General features: G+C 38.5%; 1 protein-coding gene across 1 annotated transcript; it reads left to right on the top strand.

Annotated features, from left to right (window-relative positions):
- Positions 1-8,709: 8,709 nt before the first annotated feature.
- LOC137092148 (E3 ubiquitin-protein ligase TRIM35-like) lies at positions 8,710-12,743 on the top strand. The gene is made up of 6 exons (XM_067456410.1): positions 8,710-9,240; positions 10,564-10,659; positions 10,774-11,004; positions 11,115-11,137; positions 11,220-11,338; positions 12,193-12,743. The coding sequence occupies exons 1-6, from the start codon at positions 8,845-8,847 to the stop codon at positions 12,741-12,743; spliced, it is 1,416 nt and encodes a 471-aa protein (XP_067312511.1). The 5' UTR covers positions 8,710-8,844.
- The last annotated feature ends 10,433 nt before the right edge of the window (positions 12,744-23,176 follow it).

The raw sequence follows: 23,176 nt of genomic DNA, 5'->3' as shown, positions 1-23,176 counted from the left end.
ATGCCTGGAGCCCGATTGTGTTTCGAGTAGTGGAAGTAGTAGGCACAACTTACACTGTTGAACCTTTGGAGGGAGGGCCTTCAAAAAGGGTGCACAGATCAGAATTGCGTCCAGGTGCCGTGCCAACTCCTAGGCCTAGGAGTAGAGCGAAATCCCTGCCAGATATACAGCCTGTCGTCATGGATGGGAACGAGATTTCTGGACTAGATTTTGTGGTAATAGAGGAGGTTGTGCAACCCTCAGTGGGCGTGGCTGCAAACTCTCCCATGAATCCAGAGTTGAGAGGTGACCGCTCTAAAGGTATCCAGGTACGAGTATCAGCAGATACTAGTAGAGACTCTGTAGAATCGGATGATGTGGTCCTGAATGCAGAGGCTCCAGAAGAGTGTGTCCAATCACAGGAGCTAGAGACTGGTGAGGTGCGTAACCCAGTCAAGAGGGAGGTACCAGTACCAGCTGTGCGTAGGAGCAAGCGAGCAACTGCGGGTGTCCACACAAATCCTTTTCATGCACCCAGGTCGGCTTGTCACGCAGTGAGTGTCAGCACAGACATGGTGTCTCAAGTACTGGCTAGTATTGGCACTGCATTGTTCGAGAAGGCGTTACAAGGTGCCATGAATGCTGAAATTCGTGATTGAATGAGACATTGAGGACGCTGACTTCTTGCAGGGGAGAATGTAACCGGGTGGTAAATACCTTTAACGTTTGTTTCTCTTCTTGTATGTTTAAAACTGTTATTTCTTTGTTAGTTACTGTTCTCAGTGAAATGAGTCATGTTAAACAGTGGTTATCTGTATTTTCCTGGAGTCGTCAGCAGGTGGCACTGTGTGTGCTGGGTGCAAGGCAATGCGCATGCGTTCTCTCTCCTCGATCATTTTTGTCCGATGTGCAGCGAGCAGTGCGAGAGAGACGCACACTCTTGGGAAATTGGGGAGATTTTGTGATCATCCACGGGTAAATACAGTGTTTTATGATTATATCCTGGATAAATACCAATTGTGGATGTATATTTTTCTGTGTTACTTCGGAGAATTGTCATATTTGAAAGGTAATGTTGTGTATAATGTCCGCGGATATATGACGTCACACTATGCGGTCTAGGCCTGTTCAGTTAACATTGAGAAATGTGATAAACGTATGTTTTCCAAATGTTTCATGTAATGTTCATGTGATTGTTTACACAGTGTACAACATTATATTGGTGATTTCAGCCCTGGTGAATTGAATGTGGTGGTATACTGTATAGGAGCTGATCGTTATGTGAGTGTTATTTTCTAACATTTCACTCCAATGATGTGTAATTGGGTAATATAAAAAATGTACTCATGCTGTTTGTTCTTTTTGTACAGTATTCCCACTGTCGTATTGTATTGTGCATATTTTGATTTTGGAATCGTGTTACATTATTCTACTCTTTATCTTTGATCTTTCTATCTTTTTCACTGAGATTTTTGTGAACTGTCATCTCAACTAAAGTTGAGAAGCCATTTCTGATAGTGAATCATTCTCTTAAAGAAACGCAGATAAATAAACTACAAACTGAAAAGAACCCCTCAATGTGTTCCTGGTGGTTAATTTAAATCCCCGGTCACATTATGATTAATGATATTTTTATGAATCTGGACAGAAGTATTGGATCAGCTTTGTATGCAGATGATGGTGCCATCTGGGCAAGAGGACGAGATCCCATAGGTGTGAGAAGTAAAATCGAGGAAGCAATAAAGAAAGTAGAACAATGGTCATACAATTGGGGCTTTAAGCTTTCTCCAAGTAAATCCTGTCATATGTTATTTACCAGGAAGAAAGGGATAGACAAACAAAACTTGAAATTATATGGACACAATTTGGAAACCATAGATCAATTTAAATATCTAGGTTTATGGTTAGATCAAAAGGGTACATGGAAAGTACATATAGAAAAGATAGAAACAAAATGTAAAAAAGTTATAAATTTAATGAGAACATTAGTTGGGAAAGACTGGGGAGCAGATAAACAATCACTGATGTATATTTATAGGGCTTTAATGAGGTCAACAATAGATTATGGATGCTTTGTATATGGAGCAGCAGCTAAATCACATTTAATAAAAATAGACAGAGTTATAAATAAAGCTTTGAGGCTTTGTACTGGTGCGATGAGATCAACACCGACGAATGCAATCCAGGTAGAGTTAGGAGAAGTGCCCTCTGACTTAAGAAGAGAGAAACTCATGCTTACATATTGGTGTCGCCTACGTGGATGCGGTAAGGAAAATCCTTCCAATAATGTTATTCAAGAATGCTGGGAATATAATTCTTTTCAAGGTAATGGCTTTGGATGGGTAATTAAGGCTAAATCAGAGGAATATATATTAGAGAATACTTGGTTTAACTCACCTACACCTATAAGTAATACCTACACCTATAAGTAATATCCCTATATGGCTGTTTCCAAAAACTGAGGTAGATTTAAATATAATGAAACTAAAGGAAAAATGGGAAGAGAGTGAGAAAGGACACTTGACAAGTCAATACATAAGAAGTGTATATTACAGTTACCTAGACATCTATACAGATGGGTCCAAAGATGAAAAAGATAGGGTAGGCATAGGAATATACATTCTGACATGGGATTTAAGTATTGGGAAAAAATTACCTGATCAGCTATCAGTTTACACGGCAGAGATGATGGCAATTATTGTAGGGTTGCAGTGGGTGGAGGAAGTAAAACCAGACAGAGTGGTATGTTGTGTTGACTCTGTAGCTGCCCTTTACAGTATTCAAAATATGAAATCTAATAGAGAAGATTTAATGCTAGAAATCCTTCAAAGTTTATTTAGACTAAGAAAGCTTCGGATAGAGATTCTGCTGGGTACCTGCTCATGCTAATATAAAAGGAAATGAGTGGGCTGATAAAATAGCAAAAAAATCAACTAGGACGAGCGATATTATAAATATCCCCTTTGGTTAAGGAGAAGCTAAGGCAATGATTAAAAAAGAAATGATGAAGAAATGGCAATATAGGTGGAATACTGATAATAATGGAAGGAAATATTATAGTATACAGAAATCTATCAATGCACAGGGTGTAATCAGAAGAAACAGAAGGGAGGAGGTAGTTTTAACCAGAATGAGGTTTGACCACACAGGGTTAAATAAAACATTGTTTATGTTAGGTAAAAATCAATCAAATGAATGCTTGGAATGCAAAATTACAGAATGTGTGGAACACATAATGTTGCATTGTAGGAAATATGTAGAACAAAGAAATAGTCTAAAGCAAAAAATAAAGCAGGCAGGAAGAACATGGAACCTTGAAGGTATACTGGGAACGACAGGAGAAGGTATAGAGGACACACAGAAAGCAGTTGTGGAATACCTGAAAAATATAGGGGTATATTATAGAATATGAAGGTTTTTTTTTTTTTTTTTTATAATACCATGATGTTAGGTAGTTTCATTGAATCCATGCTTCATACTCTGGTACAGTAGGTGGCGGTATGCACCTGATAAGATATGGTTGCAATCCGCCATTAAATTAGAAGAAGAAGAAGAAGAAGAAGAAGAAGAAGAAGAAGAAGAAGAAGAGGAGGTTCTGGGAATTTAAGGAGTACCTTTCCAGACACGGAGTGTGTGTGTGTGTGTGTGGAGGGCTGTTCTGGGAGGATTCGCTTCTCAAACCCTATCAGCTTTATTAGTTTCTTTCTTTATCTTTTTTACTTTAAAGGAGAACCATTGTTGCTTGAGTTTGTATTGTGTTAAAGTTATTGTGGTAACTGGCACCTACTACAAGTAAACTCCTTTGTTTTGTACGTCATCATCTGTTTGTAGTTAATGATCTTGTCGTCTTTTTGTTTATCACTTTTATTTTGTTAATCATTTGGGGAAAGGATTAGTAGAGAGGTGGGTGCCAATTTCTTTATATTCTGTTTTCTCCTGTTTAAGTTAGTTAGGGAGTCAGTGTACTTCTGTTGTATTTTGTTCTCTTAACTTTTTGAGTTTAGTTAGTTTTCTCCTGATTAGTTAGAGGTTTTATGTTTGTTGTTTTGGCCTTGCCCCCTCTTGAAGCCTCAATCCTGCCGTTTGGAAATAAGTCCTTGTTCTTTTTCCACACAAGTTGTTTTGAGGTCTATCTCTTGTTAAGAAGCTCTGGGGTTGGGAACTGAACCTTGCTGCCTCCACACATCACACCAACAGCTATTCGGTTATAAGTCCTTTTAACCCTAGACTACATAGGGACGTAACAAGTCCCAATATACACACTTATTATAGGTGTCCCATAATGATTCAGTGTAAGACAAAAACACGGTTTGGAAAATGGCTTCATGTTGTACATTCTCATAATATAATTTTTGTAAATCTTGAACACAAAAAAAGTTACGGACAGCAGCTTTAAGACCGCTCGAGAGGTCTCTCAAGTGGTGAGGAGTTGCCAGTAGGGGCTTGTGATGGCACTGAGGAGACAGATGTGTTTTAGAAGAGGAAGAATGTTTTTGAAATGTTTGACAAACGATAATCAAACGTATCGTTTGGACAGAGCAGGCATAATCTTTGTCAGTGCTGCTGGACTGAACTGCCTTTTATAACATTCTGCGATCGCTTCTTCCTCCCGCCAGTTTGGTTTTCTTTTGGAGTCCATGGTGGCTGATTATATCATGAAATCTAGGCTGTATACGGGTCAGTTAACAGCACACCAGTTTAAAACTTTTAATTAAGACATGGTGGAAACGTGATTATCTTTCATTTCTAATGTGTATATTATAATGTATTGTCTTGAAAATACTTTATCGTCAAATGTGTGTTGAATGTAAAGGAATTTCACCATTCAATGGGAATTTATCTGAGAAAGTTCTTCAATAAGGACATCTATTCAGCGATTCAGTGACATCTTCCAAAATCCTGTTTGTGGCACAGCAAAGTCTTGAATCGACTCTAAAGGCTTCAACATACAACGCAAGAACAATTACGTTATTTTGTTCTCGCAGCATGTTCTCGGCACATCGTCTGAGCAGAACTTTTTTCTTGCTGGTGTCCGAGAACTATTGTGTGATTGGTCAGATATTTAATGTGGGCGTGGTTAATGCGGAGAAACGTAGATTACGCACCTGCTTTTCTCGTGAAGTATGAATGTACTGGCCAGAACGAACTTCATTCTTGTTCTTGCAACCTCGAGAAAACGAACACATTTCTTTGTTCTTGCAGAGTATGTCCCAAGCTTAAGACTGACACTTAAGATTTAGTCCTACACTTTACTTAAAGGGTATTGGTACTATAATGGCTGGGCTTCCAGCATGCACTATCAAACCCTTGCAGCTGATCCAGAATGCAGCGGCGAGAGTGGTCTTTAATGAGCCGAAGAGAGCGCATGTTACGCCTCTCTTCATCAAACTGCACTGGTTGCCAATGGCTGATCGCATCAAATTCAAGGCTCTAGTTCTCGCCTACAAAACAACCACTGGTTCTGCACCAATATACCTAAACTCACTTGTTCAGACTTACACACCCTCCAGAAGCTTGCGTTCTGCAAATGAGCGGCGCCTCGTGGTTCCATCCCAAAGAGGCATGAAATCGCTCTCATGGACATTTTCCTGGACCGTTCCCACCTGGTGGAATGACCTGCCGATCTCAATTCGTGCTGCCGAGTCTGTAGCCATTCTTAAAAAATATCTTAAGACACATCTTTTCCTATTGCACTTGACCAATACAGAATAGCACTTACTGATCATATCTACGTCTCTCATCCGGATTTGTGCCTTCAGGCGGGTATGTTACATAGTTATCATAGCTACCAAAACCCAGTGTTCTGTATTTTGCGTACGTGAGTTTTTGCTGTCGATGGCTATTGCTGCGCGTTTAGCTAAAATGCCATACAAAACCAACCCATTGGGCCACTGAATCTGCATTAACGACAACAGCTGGGGCAACAGCCTTAGTCCTAATGGGTTGTTATCATAGCTATCAAAATCCAGTGTTCTGTATTTTCCGTACGTGAGTATTTGTTGTAGCTGGCTTTATATATATAAAAAAAAAAAAAGTTGTGTACTGTGCTAATTAATTGAGATTTCTTACAGCTCTTACAGGTTTTTGGCCTTGTTTGTTTCGTTGCTTCTATGGCTCTCCCCTTTTTTGTAAGTCGCTTTGGATAAAAGCGTCTGCTAAATGATTAAATGTAAATGTAAATGTAAAGTGTGATTGGGATGCTTGATAACTAACTTTTAAGCGCAGCTTTGAGCCAAGAATTTTTTTACTCTTAAGTTAATTCTTAGCAGTGTTCTTGTGAGTAATTTGACGATGTTTGATAAATACGGGCCCAGAGTCCATCAATGAGCTAAATGGACCTTTCGGGAAGATGAACTCTCAAAACTACGGCTAGGTTCTGAGATATCGTTAAACAGTTTTACAAGAGTTCCCTCAGGAGTCAACCTGCCACAGGCTCTTCCGATAGTCCCACTCCGATACTTATTGATTCTGTCCTAAAGGCCGTCGCGGTACATCACGTTGAAAGTTGGTGATGATTATAGTGGTCCCCAGTTTTTGGGGCTCATCAGAACGCTTTCTTACATCTCCGGCCTCAATTATTTCCTCAAAACAGTTTCCTAAAGTGGTGGAGAGAATGTTCTTCCTTTGTTATTATGAAACATTAGGACAATGTTTTATTAAGATCATTATAAACACGTTCAATTTAAGAACATTCCCAAAATATACTCAAAAGGTTGCACGCAAAATGCTCTAATTTTGTTAACTCGTCACATTAGAAGAACATTCAACATCTCATCGCTCAATGATATCCTCAAAACAGTTTCCTAATGTGGCAGAGGGAATGTTCTTCCTTTGTTATTATGAAACTTTGGGACAATGTTTTTTTTAAGATCATTGTACAACTTGTTACCTCAGAAACATTACTAAAACATCCTTTGAATGTTGCAGTTAAAATATTATATCTTGGTTTGCATTTAACGGGATAGGAAAATTCAAATTCATTCAAATGTTTTCTTCAGAACATTAACCAAACTTGTAGGGAATGTTAGCCGAAGTTCTCTGAGAGCGTTCCCTGCTAGTTGGGTGAGCAGTGGAGGAATATATGGCCGTACCATATAACTCACATATCCAAGAAATACTCTAGCTGGTAACTTCTCCTCATCAAATTGCAACATAAGTGACAAACTATCCATCCTTTCCTTATTTCTGTCACATTTCAGTCTTTTATAATTATTTACTGATGCCTCTGTAAGTTTGGCTTTTATTGTCTCATCAGAAACATCAGTAGGTACTCCTGAAATCACTCCTCTTATCCACTTCTTTTCTTCCACTATAGAGCAGAGTTTTTGACCCATCATTGATTTTAATCCTATTGCTGTTTTTTGTTGTAGTAACATTCGGTTATCTCTCAAAATCTTTGCATTGACAGTTTTTCCCAACTTTTCCTTCAGTGCTTTAGTTTGTTTTAATGTGTTTATTGCACTCACTGATTCTGAAGTAAATTTCATCAGTACTTTATATGCTTCCTTTTTTCTAGTTGCCCCGTTTTCTCTTTCACTATCCGTACCTGGCATAGGACTCCATTTTTTCTTTTGTTTCCTATTTTCTACTACTGTCCAATTACCATTTCTAGATCCCTCCTTACCTCGATCAAACATTTCTCCTTCCATATCCAAATCCCTTCTACTATCTACGTCACTTCCTTCCATCATTTGCTCCACTCACAATCCATTTCTTTGCCAACCACAGAATCGACCTGTGCTACGCTCCACTCCACTTTAAGACACGCACTTGCGAACTTCCCTCAGCACTTCCCCCTTGGAGGAATCCCCGCCGCCATTTTGAAGTGCGTTCCACTTCATGAAGTGGACAAAGGAAGTTTATATGGACAGACCCTCGCTCCTTCGATTTTGACCGAGGGAGCGAGTCTTCTTCATAAGTACACTTCAGGCAGGTTCATATACCACAATGCAACGCGATTGTGACATCACCGCATATCGCGATTAATTAACCCTACCACAAACAACTCTATGATAGTTTTTAAAACATTTAAAACAACCTAAACACATCCATATACATATAGAATGCCGCATTAAACAATTTCGTAAAGGAAAAATAAAATAAAAAATCAACTCCACAGTGGATTCCAAGTGATCAAGGGTTTAGGATGTTCCAGTTCAGTCCATTGCAAAGTTTCCGCCAGTAGTGGGGACTCGTACAACGCAAGCAATGACGCACATCCGAGTGAACGAGATGGAGGGAAGTTAGCAAGTGAAGGGGATAATAAAAACGAACCGGAACGCAGCACTGTTCCGAACTCCTATGGCCCGGTCAACCAATCCCCGTTTATTTTAATGAGACACAACTGAATAATCGAGCATAATGAGTCCAGGCAGTGGGTTATGGGTAATGTAGTCCATGATAAGACAGCACAAGAGTCTGGAGGAGAGCCCCTAGTGGAGATCATGAGCACTACAGCTGGAGGATGAGACAGTCTTATATTAGAGACACTAGCAGTTCATCAAAGGACAATCAGTTTTGGGTTTTTGGTATCAAATTATGTCAATGTACACATTTATGTAACTGATTTAACATTATTAAGTATAAACAGAAAAAAATGTCTAACTTGTGACTAGATTTTATGTAACACCAGAAACTCCACCCTCTTACAAAACCGTTATCAGAAGAGACCAGTCATATTATTTCCTTCCGTTTTTACTGAAAGCTGAAACGAGTCAGAGCTGTGAAGGACAGAGAAGGACACTTTATATTAGGATTATTGTGTGTTTCTGAATTAGATTTTTATTGTAATTATTAACTTTTCAAAGCAAAGATTAGAAAGTGAAAATAAATTGTAGATTATCGGATCTTTTACAAGACGAGGAAATGGATTCAAAATCTGCTGAAGAGCTTTCTTGTCCTATTTGCTGTGAAATCTTCAAGGTTCCTGTTTTTCTGTCCTGTAGTCACAGTATTTGTAAAGAGTGTCTACAACAGTTCTGGAAAACTAAGGAAACTCAGGAGTGTCCCGTCTGCAGGAGAAGATCCTCAAGAGGTGATCCTCCAGTTAATCTCACATTAAAAAACTTGTGTGAATCATTGATAAAGGAGAGAAATGAGAGGCGTTCATCAGAGTCTGAGGAGATCTGCAGTTTACACAGTGAGAAACTCAAACTCTTCTGTCTGGAGGACAAACAGCCTGTGTGTGTCGTGTGCATAGTCTCAAAACAACATGATAATCATAAATTCAGACCCATCAGTGAAGTGGTTTCATCTTACAAGGTAAGACAAATGTCTCTCATTTCATGTGATAAATACAGTGCTAAACAGACACACATACTATTTGTGTATACAATAGACTGGTAGACATGGCCACAGGTGTATAAATCAAGCTCTAGGCCTGCAGACGCTTCTACACACATTAGTGTAAGAATGGGTCGCTCTCAGGAGCTCAGTGAACTCAAGCGTGGGGCCGTGATAGGTTGCCACCTGTGCAATAAGTCCATTCCTGACATTTCCTCACTACTAAATATTCCACGCTCAACTGTTAGTGGGATTATAACAAAGTGGAAGCGATTGAGAACAACAGCAGCTCAGCCACAAACTGTTAGGCCACATAAAATCCCAGAACGGGGTCAGCACATGCTGAGGGTCACAGTGTGTAGAAGTTACAAACTTACTGCAGAGTCAACAGCTCCAGACATCCAAACTTCTGTGGCCTTCAGATGAGCTCAAGAACAGCGGAGAGAGCTTCATGGAATGGGTTTCCATGGCCGAGCAGCTCATCTAAGCCTTACATCACCAAGAGCAATGCAAAGCGTGGGATGCAGTGGAGTAAAGCAGCCGCCACTGGACTCTAGAGCAGGACTCTTAATGCTTCAGCATGCCAAAACATTTTGGACAATTTCATGCTCCAAACTTTGTGGGACGTTTGGGGACGGCCCCTTTCTGTCCCAGCATGACTGTGCTCCAGTGCTCAAAGCGTCGGTCCATAAAGGCATGGATGAGGAGTTTGGTGTGGAGGAACTTGACTGGCCTGCACAGAGTCCTGAGCTCAACCCGATAGAACAGCTTTGGGATGAATTAGAGCGGAGATTGAGAGCCAGGCCTTTTCGTCCAACATCAGTGCCTGACCTCACAAATGAGCTTCTAGAAGAATGGGCAAAAATCCCCATAAACACACTCCTAAACCTTGAGGAAAGCCTTCCCAGAAGAGCTGGAGCTGTTAGAGAGGGTGGGCCGACTCCATATTAAACCCTAAGGCTTAACAATGGGATGGCATTAAAGTTCATGTGCATGTAAAGGCAGACGTCCCTAAACTTATGGCAATATAGTGTACTTTCACTTCCTGTATTTGCATTTGTACAACCACACATTTACAACTGCATGGATCTAATAATTAAGAATTGGCCATTGCAATAAAAAAACTAATTTGTTTGGTGAAAACGTGATTTCTTTATGTCCTGCCATTTTCAGGCACAAATGCTTCTGAGATTAACACATTCAGCATATAAATATTAATATAACAATAAAAACATTCAAACACACAATGTTTAAACCTCTTAAAGCTTCATCAGTTTCACAGATTTTAATCTTAACCTGTAGGAGGAATTTAAAACAGCGCTGACGTCCTTACAAAACAAGCTCAAACATGGAGAAGAAATGAAAGGAGAGTGTGATAAAACAATCCAACACATCGAGGTGAGGATGTGTAAAGAGTTAAACACTCAACATTCACACACACAGTTTATTATTGACATTAGTGGAGTGTGTGTTCACACAGAGCTGACTGAAGTGAATGTGATGTGATTTCAGTCTCAAGCTGAGCACACAGAGCGTCAGATTAAAGAAGAGTTTGAGAAGCTTCATCAGTTTCTCAGAGACGAAGAAGAAGCTACAATCACTGCACTGAGGGAGGAAGAGGAGCAGAAGAAGCAGAGGATGAAGGAGAAGCTGGAGGAGATGAACACACACATCTCAGCTCTTTCACACACAATCAGAGACATGGAGGAGATGATGAAAGCCAATGACGTCTCGTTTCTAAAGGTGACCAATCAATCTGGCTTCATTCTTTGAGCATAAAACAACTTGAGACTCACTGACAATGAGAGTGTTTGATAAGATATTAACATGTTTTCAAACTCTATATTTTCCAGAACTTTAACGCCTCAATGGAAAGGTGAGTGAGCTGCTCGTATCTCTTCTCTCAGTGGATCTGAACTCAAATTCACTGCAGTTCTGACTCCTGAATGTTCCTCCAGAGTCCAGATCCCACAGCCGGATCCACGGATGAGTTCTGGAGCTTTGATTGATGTGTCCCGTTATCTGGGTAACCTGCGGTCCAGAGTCTGGAAGAAGATGCTGGAAACTGTCCAACACAGTGAGTCTCAGCAGATCTGACACCAGCGCAAAGCATCCTTCAGATAGAAACACACACAACATTAACATCTGATAGAAATATATTTAATAATCACTCGAGTTTCTGAGTGAATCTGAACTGTATTTCAGAAGATCATCAGATCATACAGTGAACTCATAATGACTACAGAAGTCTGTTCCTCATGGTCTCTGCTTATGTATTAGGATACAATAGTGTTTATTGAATATGATATTAAACCTGAAGCCTCAATCCATTCTGACAGAAACTGACAGACCATTGTCATGATAGCAGGATTTATGATCTCTTTCCTTTAGTGTATGATATACAGAAAAATATACAGGTTTGTATTGAACATTTATGGAGCAACAGATTTTGTGTGAAAATAAATCATAAAAGTGGTTTATTTTATTAAAAAATATTTAAAATGTATGAGGTGACGACGGCCACACATGGGGCAAAAGGCACAGTATTAATACAAATACTTTAGCTAAAATATGTTTTTAATAATGTCTAAGTTAATACCTGTTCAAAACAATCACTTTAGCAAAGTTTGAACATGTTTCTGTTTATTTTGATGAATAAAATAATACATTTTTGATTAATAAATATGCTGTCTTTAGAAATATATCTGAAAAATATAGAAACAAAATCATTGAAATAAGTAAAGATTCTGAAAGCGTTGAAGGAGATCCCATAATAATTTAATATATATTTACAGTAATAACAATAACTTTTATATTAATAATAATAATATTTGTCATGATAGCAGGATTTATGGAAAGTCTTTATATGTGTTTTATATTTACATTTCTGATCATATTTCATCCTGTAATCTGATGTTCTTCTCTTTGCAGCTCCGTTGACTCTTGATCCAAACACAGCACATCCTCATCTCACACTCTCGTCTGATCTGACCAGTGTGTGTGTGTCGCTCAGTGATGAAGATAAAACACTTCCTGATAATCCAGAGAGGTTTCACAGGTATCCATGTGTCCTGGGATCTGAGGGCTTTAACTCAGGAACACACTGCTGGGATGTGGAGGTCGGTGACAGTACAGGCTGGGGTCTTGGAATAACCACAGCATCAAACCAGAGGAAGGGAGAGGATTTCTCTGAGTCTAATGTCTGGTTTGTGGGGTACGGGAACAGCAAATACGGCTCTCAATCCCCAGATCAACCTGAAACTGCCTTTCCTGTTAAAGTGAAGCTTCAGCGTGTGAGAGTTCAGCTGGACTATGACAGAGGAACAGTGTCATTCTCTGATCCTGTAACTAACACACATTTACTCACATTCAGGACGTCCTTCACTGAGACTGTCTTTCCATTCTTAGGTAATCAATGCACAACTTCCCCTCTGAGGATCTTACCAGTTAAACTGATTATTACAGCAGAAAATCACAGTTAAATCTGATTCTGCTTCCAGATCAATGGGTTATTGATGTGATATGGTACAAATTAATATAATTAGTATTGTCTTAATTTAAAATGCAGTGAATGGTTAAACATTTATTTGTCTTATGGACCTGTTGTTATAAAAACTGCTTTGTCTTTTGATTCTTTACATTTTTGAGCCCAATCTCAGAATTGTCCTGTGGTGTGACCGTCTCAAGCATGGGTCAGTAAACTACAACTTTCATAAATTAAAAAAGTTTAAAAAATAATCTGTGCTATGGTGATTACAGTTTTTTGAGCACTTTGTTATTTTGGCTTGGATTTTAATTTCTTGAAATATGAACTGAATTTAGAAATGCTTGGCTGTGTTTAATAAACTAAATGTATTTTTGAAATGAAGACGGCGTTTGGAGTGGAGTGTGTGTTAAATAATCACTGTTCCCTGAATCAACGGCTCAATACAAGAGGTCGACCTAAGAGTTCACTGTAAAAAAATCCCCATAACATTTACGGTAAAACAAACGGCAGCTGTGGCCGCCAGACATTCACCGTAAGAAATAAACTAGCAACATTTAAGGTTTTAAAGATGTAAGTTAATTTTACAGTAAATAACTGTATTTCATTCACTGAAATAATGTTGAATTACCGACCTATTGAAATGCTAATATCTGTGATGTACCTTTGATATACACTGACAACCAATCACAGTGGAGATGAGAGTCACATGACGAATCAAAGCTTTGAGGACAACATTAATGAACAGGTGTCATTCACACAAACACTAAACACCATCACGGTAACACACATGACATTTTACAAATAAAATAATCATTAACAACATTAAATTTAACATAAAACCCTAATGTCCGTAACTGGTTAGAAAACAAAAAGAAACAGTTATTTCAATGAAAATATATCAAATGTCAAGTGTCACGGAGGGAATTCTGGGAATATCAGTTTACGTTTTTTCACTGTAAATTACACAAAAGTCTCCAATTGAAAATTTTCTGATCACATCTACATTTTTCAGGCGGCCAAATTGAATTTCTGTGAATTAAATTGCATCAATGTGATCAATCTCTAGAAAAATCCCTGTGTGCTCAACTCCAGAAGAAGATCAAGGAGATTCAGGCATTTTGAGTTTTTTGTTTAAACTAAAGATCTAAAAGACTAAAAGATCAGGTAACACTTTATAATAACGTTCAGTTGTAAGTCATTTATAAGTGGTTAGTTAATGATGAACTAATCATTTACAAAACATTCATAAATGATTATCAAGTGATATGCTAACATTTTATAAATGTTTTGTAAATTCCGTTACAAGTCATTTACAAGTGATTAGTAAATAATTAACTAATGATTTATGAAACATGACTACGTGTTCATTAATGATTAATGAGTGATTTGTTAATTATTTTACATATATTTAGTAGATTCAGTTTTAAGTAATTTACAATTAATTAGTTAATGATGAACTAATGATTTACAAAACATGACAATGCATTTCATAAATGTTACTTTTTTGTATTTTTTGTAGATTCAGTTATAAATTATTTATAAGTTATTAGATAATGATAAACTAATCATTTTCAAATTATGATTATACATTCATAAATGATTAAGTATAATATGCTAACAATTTGCAAATCTGTGGTAAGTTGTCTTTAAAAAATAGCATATCATAAAATAATCAAACAGATCTTTAGTAAATGGTTAAGTTACTAGTTAATATATTATTAATCACTGAAATGTCAGTGTACCATTATCTCAAGTTATGAACAAATGATGATCAAACCATTAGTAGATAATGAATATATAATTTATTGATGCATCATTACATTTTTAAGCTGATCTGTTAAAACCCACAAAATGCATTTATGCTAAAGCAATTTTTTTTAAAGAATGATAAATGACTAGTTGTCAAATTAATAAACATTAATTAAAAAATTAAATTCTGCTATTCCTCACCTGTTGCAATAGAAATGTGTAAATATGTAATTGATCTAATTACTGAAAGCATTTAACTCCAACTCGTCACAACCAATCCCTTCCCTAAACCTTCCCGTTTGTGTTTTATATATAAATAAAAAAACAGGCAGATACGACTGCAGGAACAATTTATTCAAAAAGTACAAATATTCCAAGTGTCCCGAGGCCAAACGATTGGTGTGTGTGAAGTAAATCCGCAGAAGCGATCAGCAGCGTCGAGTCCATCCACCGGCCGATGATTAATGATTAACATGTTTCAAATTTTGCCGCCCGGAAGAAACGTCACGTCAGCTTTGACAGCATTGGCTGTCGTGTGTCTCGGGACCAATCGCGTCATTACGTCAGCTTTGATTGTAAAATGCCATTGGCTCTCGTGTGTCATGTGACGCTTGCGTCATGTTAACGAGCCGGGAGTATAGAGTGCCGAAGTCATGACGTCACATTGTAGGCCAAAACGCGGAAGTGAGTTCGCATTTTAGCACTTCCGGTTCCCTCGCTCTAAAGTCGGGTCTACGGGTTTTTTGAATGGGTTTTTGCTAAATCGCCTGAAATAAGGTCTGTGGCCAGGACTGGACTGGTAATCTGGCATACCCCCGGTGGGCCGACGCACTTTTGGGGCCGGTATAGTGTTTAAAATTTAAAAAATAATAATAATTTTTACCACTGACAACATGCAGCGACAGCGGCCCATTGGTTTGTCTTCTGAATTGACAAGCCGAAGCGAGAGAGACCTCCCCTCCATATTAGGCGCTTTTTTCTATTTATTTATTTATTTATTATTTGAGCTCATGGAACTTCAAAAGGCGAATATCTGCACAGCACAGCCGCTGACGAACGTACGCTGCGTTTAAATACTGCTCTATGAACGGCACTTTGACTTATTTGGTTTTATTCAATCGTGTGATATGGAAACGTTACAGTTCTGTGGTGAATCTGCTGAAAACAGCCGCGAGCACGTAGCCTATTCATGACGAGGGAAAGTGGAAAACGGCAATACACACAAACGCTTCACTTCAGCACAACCACAACTTACTCTGCAGCTAACAGCGAAGAAATATGGTGTTTAGGAAGAAACATTTATTAAAAATGTTGCTATATTACATCAATTAATATTGCAGAATATAAATCACTTTAATAGAGGCTGTTTTCGTATTTTCTACAGGTGTTTACATTTTTTTTTTATTTGCAAATAAGTTTATTATATATGTTTTATATAGTTTTGGAAACAATATAGCCATATAATGAGGAGCAAGGTTTGTACAGTATGTTTTTTACCCGGTGACTGCCATGATCTTACAGTTAAATGAAACTGGTCTACAGTTAAACTAGTCTATAAAACAGCTTTAAGTCTAGATCCCATAAATAAAGGACAAAGCTTTTTTTTTCCTCTTTAAAAGTTTTATTAACTTTTATTAATAGATTTAATGAAATGTAATAGCCTCATGAAAGATAGATATCAGTGTCTTACTTAAATGATGTGTTAACTCTTGAAAAATATGATTGTTCAACCCAGAAATGTGATGATTTACTCACCCTAATGTCATTCCAAACCTAAATGAATTTATTTCTGTGTAGCATAAAATAAAATAATTTGAGTCTGTTTTTTTGTTCATACAATATTCAAATGGTAGCCTAACCAAAATGGGTTGGTTGCCAACATTCTTCAAAACATCTTCTTTTGTGTTTCCCAGAAGTCATGCAGGTTTGAAATGACACGAGAGTAAATGATGACGGCATTTAAAAGCAGTAAATGTACTTTACAGCATCCTAGCTCAAAATCATCAGTGCTTTACTGCTAAGGGCATTTCTGTCTGACCAAAAAAGCAATATTAAGTTTATCTGCATTTGCAGAAAATTCGATAATATCTATCATTATTTGTCCTAGTTTTATTTATATACGCCAATTTAAGGCCCCAACCGCAGCAGAAACATTCACGGGGAACTCATGGGCCGGATGTGCTGGGTATGCCGGAGCCGAATTTGAGCCCCAGTCCAGCCCTGTCTGTGGTTAACAAAGCCTCTAAATATTTTCACGTTTTGATCTATGAAATAAAACACACTAGTTCTAACCTGCTTGTGATTTTTTTTTTACTTTATTGTGTCTAAAAACTTTATTAATTTACTCACTGCCTAGTCCAAACACATTGAATTACATTGTTTCAATCTATATTAAACACACATAAAACAGTAAAGTTCCCTTCTTTCTTTCTTTCTTTCTTTCTTTCTTTCTTTCTTTCTTTCTACATCCTTTTTTTTCTCAAAAAAAAAAAAAAAAAACCTCCTATCTCTCTGACAGACTGTTCTACGTTTCTCTTCAGAATTTCCGCTCACCCACTGTCCCCCTGAAGCAAGGTGTCCCTCAGGGATCCGTTCTTGGGCCATTATCATTTATAATCTATATCATACCTCTTGGTGAGATCCTACGCGTCATGGTTTTAACTATCATTTTTACGCTGACGACATTCAATTATACACTACCTGTACATCCACTTTATCATTCACAACTGACAAAATCTCTACTTGTGTACATGAAATAAAACATTGGCTTCATTCAAATTTTCTAAAACTCAACATGGACAAAACTGAGATTATTTTCACTGGACCTTCATCACTCACTAATAAAATTTCCACCAACTTCACCTGTGAGACTGCTGGCACTCTTATCAAACCATCTACTACTGTTAAAAATCTTGGTGTAATTTTTGATTCCTCTTTATCTTTCCACTCTCACATTAATTCCGTCACCAAATTAGCATTCTTTCATTTACGTCGCATCGCTCAGCTCTGTCCCTTTATCAGTATCTCTGATGCTGAAACACTCATCCATGCATTTGTCACATCACGTCTTGATTCCTGCAATGCACTTTTCATTGGCCTACCAGCTAGCTCCATTTCAAAATTACAATATATTCAGAACTCTGCTGCCAGACTACTCACCCACACCAAACGTTCTGCTCATATTTCCCCAATTCTGCATGACCTTCACTGGCTTCCTGTGTCTTACCGTATTAAATTCAAAATTCTTCTTCTCACTTTTAAGTCTCTGCACGGCCTTGCTCCCCCTTACCTCTGTAACTTGCTTCTCCCCTTCAACCCTACTCGCTCTCTACGATCTGCTGATTCCAACTTTCTCGTTGTCCCTCGGCATCGCCTTGCTTCAATGGGGGGCAGATCATTCAGTGTAATAGCACCCAAATTATGGAACTCTCTACCCCGATCACTCCGTTTTGTTGCCACTATCTCTGATTTCAAATCCATGCTCAAAACACACCTCTTTTCTGAATGTTGATAGGTCTTAGAATTTTTTTTTTTTCTCCACTCCAATTTCTCAATTATTGTACCTGCACTCTCAATTGCCTACTGTTGTTCTGTCTACTCTGTTTGTCAATTGGCTTTATTGTTGTTTGTTTATTGTAAAGTGTCCTTGAGCTCTGGAAAGGCGCTATATAAATAAAACTTATTATCAAGGTCAAGGTCAAGGTATCATTTATTGTCTCCCTTAGGAGAAATTTGTTTTGGATGAGAGAACTGCTGCACATCAACATACACAGACATACATCCCATACGTACATCAATTCATGAAACCCTACTCTCCAAACATGATAATTCTTAAAAAAAAAAAAAAAAAAAAAGCATTAAATATACACATAATTATATAATATAAACATTATGTAAAAACATGATTGCCATAGTTAAAATTGCTCATTAAGTGCTTTTATCGACAACGGGACAAATGAATGTTTATATATAATTCATAAGAGTCACATAATATATAATATATAATATATAATGCTGGAGTCTTTTGATAACAAATTCACAATTACCGTATCATCTGAGAATTTTATTACAAATTGATTAAAATGATGACTGGAGCAGTCATTAGTGTATAAAGTAAAAAGAAAAGGCGAACTTACGCATCCCTGTGGTGCCCCTGTACTACTTTCTGCCACATCAGATAGTACAGAGTTGATTTTTACTTGTTGTGTCCTATTTATCAAAAAAGAATGATACCAATTTATTAAAGAAGAATTAACATTTAAATTAAATAGTTTCTCCAACAAAATATGTGGTTGAATCGTATTAAACGCAGAGCTAAAATCTATAAAAAGCAACCTAGCATAAGCAACTGGGCTTTCCAGATGCTTCAAAACAAGGTGCATTAATGTTGAAATAGCATCATTGGTACCACGGTTGCTTTTATATGCAAATTGATAGTGATCTAAAGATGGCTCCACTTGTCTTCGCAGCTCTCCTACCACAATCTTCTCCAATGATTTCATGACATTAGATGTCAGGGCCACCGGCCTATAATCATTATTGTCCTGACGAGAAGAGTTTTTTGGAACTGTAATTATAAAAGATTTTTTCCAGAGCTCTGGTATTTTATGCAAATCAAGTGAGAGCTGAAAAAGGCTATGCCAGGCTGGTGTGAGCTCCTCCGCTAACGTTTTTAAAAGAAAACATGACATTCCATCAGGTCCTGTTGCCTTGTTAAGATGGAAATTTTTAAAAACCCTCCTAACAGCACCTGAGTCTATTAATATAATATCATTACAACTATTATGATTTTTTTACCTAATATTTCACATCTTTAAAAGTATCAGTCTCAAATCTCATATAGAACTTATTCAGTTCATTTGCTTTTTCCCTTTCGTTGCAGGCTACCATCGGTTTCCCTTTTGGAGGCATGTTAGTCATTCCCCAAATTGAGTTCCACAGTCCTTTTGTGTCCGAATTTAGCAGTTGTTGTTCAGCTCGATCCTTAAATTGTATCCTCGCTGACCTCAGTTGCCGGTTAAGGTCTTTTTGTACTGACCTAAGTGCCACAACGTCCCCCGACTTGAAGGCAACTTTCTTCAATTTTAAAGAATCTTTAATCCCCCGTGTTATATACGGTTTATTGTTGGGATATGACTTCACAACTTTTTGAGGTATAATTAAGTCCACACAAAAGGAAATATATGCAGTAATTGATTCAGTTGCCTTATCTATATCTGCATCCTGATAAAAAATGTCCCAGTCTGTACAAAGAAAACATCCTCTCAGCTCCTCTATACTGTCATTGGACCACACATTTACCACCTTGGGTGCTGGTTTGTGGGACTTAAAAACTGATCGGTAAGTAGGGAGCAGATGGATAGCGTTATGATCTGAGTTACCTAGGGGGGGGTTTGGCTTTAGCAACATATGCATCCTTGATATTACCATAGCACTTATCAAGAGTATTATCTTTCCTCGTACCACACTTTACATATTGAAAAAACCCCGGTAAGGAACTCTCCAGTCCACACTGATTAAAATCACCAAGAATCAAGAAATATGCATCAGGTTTGTTTTGTAAATGCCTATGAACACAGTCAGTAATTTGACTGGCTGCTCTGCTAACATTCCCACTGGGTGGAATATACACAGCGCAAACAAAAATGTTAGTAAATTCTCTTGGTAGATAGTATGGCCGTAATGTAATGCACAATAATTCTACATCAGGATTGCATATGCTGTCTCTAATTGCAAAATTACGACACCAGCTTTCGTTAATATATACACAAACTCCCCCACCTCTCTTTTTTCCAGAGTTCTCATCTCTGTCCAGACGTACATGTGAAAAACCGTTGATTTGTATCAAACTGTCTGGTACCTCATTGGACAACCAAGTTTCAGTAAACACCATCAATCCAGACTCACGGTACTCATAACAAGCTCCAACTTGTGTACGCAGCTCATCCAGCTTGTTCTGCAGAGAGCGAGGATTGCAGAGTAACACTGGTGGCAACGGTAATTTGCTGGCTCTGCGGATACGCTGCCTAACGCCGCCTCTCTTGCCCCGCTTCCTGGCACGACAAGGGGCAGGCCTCGGCCGCCGCAGTAGCTCCTTAGGTATATCTTTCGTCAGGTTGATCGACGGTACCCCGCCACAACTCCGCAACTCCAGAAGTTCCGTTCTGCTGTATAACATCGGTCCGAAGTCTGTCAACTCATGTGTAACTCCAAACGCAGCGCAGCTAGTCATCATTAGCCACGCCACCATCACCAGTTCTGTATTCCTCCATCTTAATCGTAATCCTTTCCAGCTGATACTCGCGCAAAACCAACTTAATACATAATACGCACACAAAGTATTGCATTTACAAAAAAACAAGCACAACAAAAACAAACAAGTAATGAGCAGCGAGAACTCTCCTCCATGTCGCCTGCAGGGCAGCGCCATCTTGGATCATTATTATTGATAATTATTATTATTATTATTATTTGGAGGTCATTTTCAACGAAGGTGAAACAGAGTTCGCTGACTGATTAAACATTCGCCGTATCCGGTCGGCTAAACTCAGAACACATCTTCCCTTTTAAAAATGACTTTAGTGCCGTTCTTTGTCCTTTTCTAAGAGAAAAGCTTAACTCATGTCTTCCAGAGTCACGGTCAAAGCTGATTCGAAAGACCGCCGCCGTTCGCCAGTTTCTGTGTTTACTAGAAGCACGCAAACGCAACTCGGCCGTCGTCATTATGGCCCCGCCCGCTAACTCTATACACGACGTGATTGGCCCGTCCAGATTGTGAGGAACACAGCTCAGAAGGGTATTGAGAGTTGCTAGACGACACTTGTGGGCAAAGTTTTGCAAATTCTTGGAACTCAGAACTCACAATCTGACGACCATTGTCTGAGACAATTTCATCAGGGCATCTTTCCTGTTGTCTGTGTTTGATTTTCCCACACCTTCCACATTTTGGTTCTCCTTGCTCTTTATCATTTTTCCGTTTAGGTTTCCATTTATGTTGCCATCTATGTGCTGTTTTCTCTTGAGCTATCTCTTGTACTGCAGCGCACGCCTCCCCCTGCTGGTCAACTTGGAGTGCTACCTCTTCAGATTGGCGCACGCTTTGAATTGTTTGAGCCAAAGTTAGATCGGACATTAACAGCAGTCTGCACGACAGATCTTTATCATGTATCCCCACGACTATCCAATCCCAAATGTGTTCATCTCTGTGTTCACCAAAGTCACAGTTTCAGATAAATCATAGAGAGTTCTGATGAAAGTTTCAGCCGTTTCACCAGGGCGCTGTACTCTTTGATAGAAACAGCCTCGCTCGTGAATCACATTCCGTTTAGGAAAGAAATACTCGTCGTATTTTCTTAACACAAAGTTGAATTTCTTCTGGTCATCCTCCTCTTTAAAGGTGAATGACTTAAATATGTGTTCTGACCTGAACTTCCCCGTCTTCTTTATCCAATTTTGTAGCGCTCCGAAAACGCTTAAAACGTTGCTTCCAGTCAGCCCACTCATTTGGACGATCAAATGGAAAAAAATCTGGGGGATTGAATTTAGCCATCCTTCCGAGGCTGTGTGGTCGTCAAGCACTTCTGACACCATATAATAACTTACTGAACACACGTGTCTGAACAGAACACCAGGGTTACTTTATTCTCTTGTTGGGAACATGAACACACTCAACATCCAGCATCATGCTCTAAAACGTCATCACAACGTAATCACGTTCTCTTAAAGGCATACACCCATTACAATATATATATATTGAAAAAAATAAACAAATAAAACATGCAAACTAAGTTTATTTTAACTTCAAAAACGCAATTTACTAGGATTTCCCCCCCTACATTGCACTGTGCCTACTTCAGAGATCACGTTTCCCCCCTAATTTTGGCTAGCATCAAATGCCTCACCTCTTTAGAAAGCTGAGACCCTGTAGTTTCTCAGGAAACAAGCGGAATAATTGTGTGAAGTAGTGGCACAGAGTTATAGCGGCTAGAATATAGGTTTTTTTACACAAGCTGCACGATTAACCCGTTTATCGAAACGAAAAGCTGCCATTTCAGCGTGTTAAAGCAGCCAGATTTGTAGCCATGTTAATAACGTTTGCAAGAAACCAAACCATTTGTAAATCCGTCAAGATTTCAGCGAGATATAAGTATTTATGTTCGTACAGATCACTCATCTTACATCAGGTTCCACTGAGCCCGACAGAAAGCTTGCCTGTGACAAGATGGCCGCCGGTGATGACGATGGTGACTCCGCCGTAAGACATCTAGCCTTTATTATCTATGGTTGCTACGATATGTGACTCACAATGACTGAAACGACCAATTAAAAGAGCATTCTCTAATGATGTTCCAAGATGTTAAAAACGCTACGCTGGTCATAGAAAAATGGGGAGAAATTAGTAGGCCTATCTACCGCACACTGCAAAAAATGACTGATTTTAACAGTAAAAAAAATTGAAAATGTCTGTCATGGATTTGCACTGAATTGATTCTCAAAAATACGGAACAAGGCGCGTTCCGTATCAGTTCAATACGGAACAAGACTTTTATGTGTCAAATACGGGACGATTCCGTATAATACATAATGGTTGGCAACCCTAGTTTCTACTGATACAAAGCCATATGCTAATCGCTGGAGTAACCCTTTAACCTCGTCCTGTGCACAGCATCAAAGCTCTCC

The sequence above is a fragment of the Pseudorasbora parva genome, chromosome 11 (assembly GCF_024679245.1).
Source record: "Pseudorasbora parva isolate DD20220531a chromosome 11, ASM2467924v1, whole genome shotgun sequence".
NCBI lineage: Eukaryota > Metazoa > Chordata > Actinopteri > Cypriniformes > Gobionidae > Pseudorasbora > Pseudorasbora parva.
Note: the sequence above shows the minus strand (reverse complement) of the source record. Positions and strands in the feature narration are given on the sequence as shown.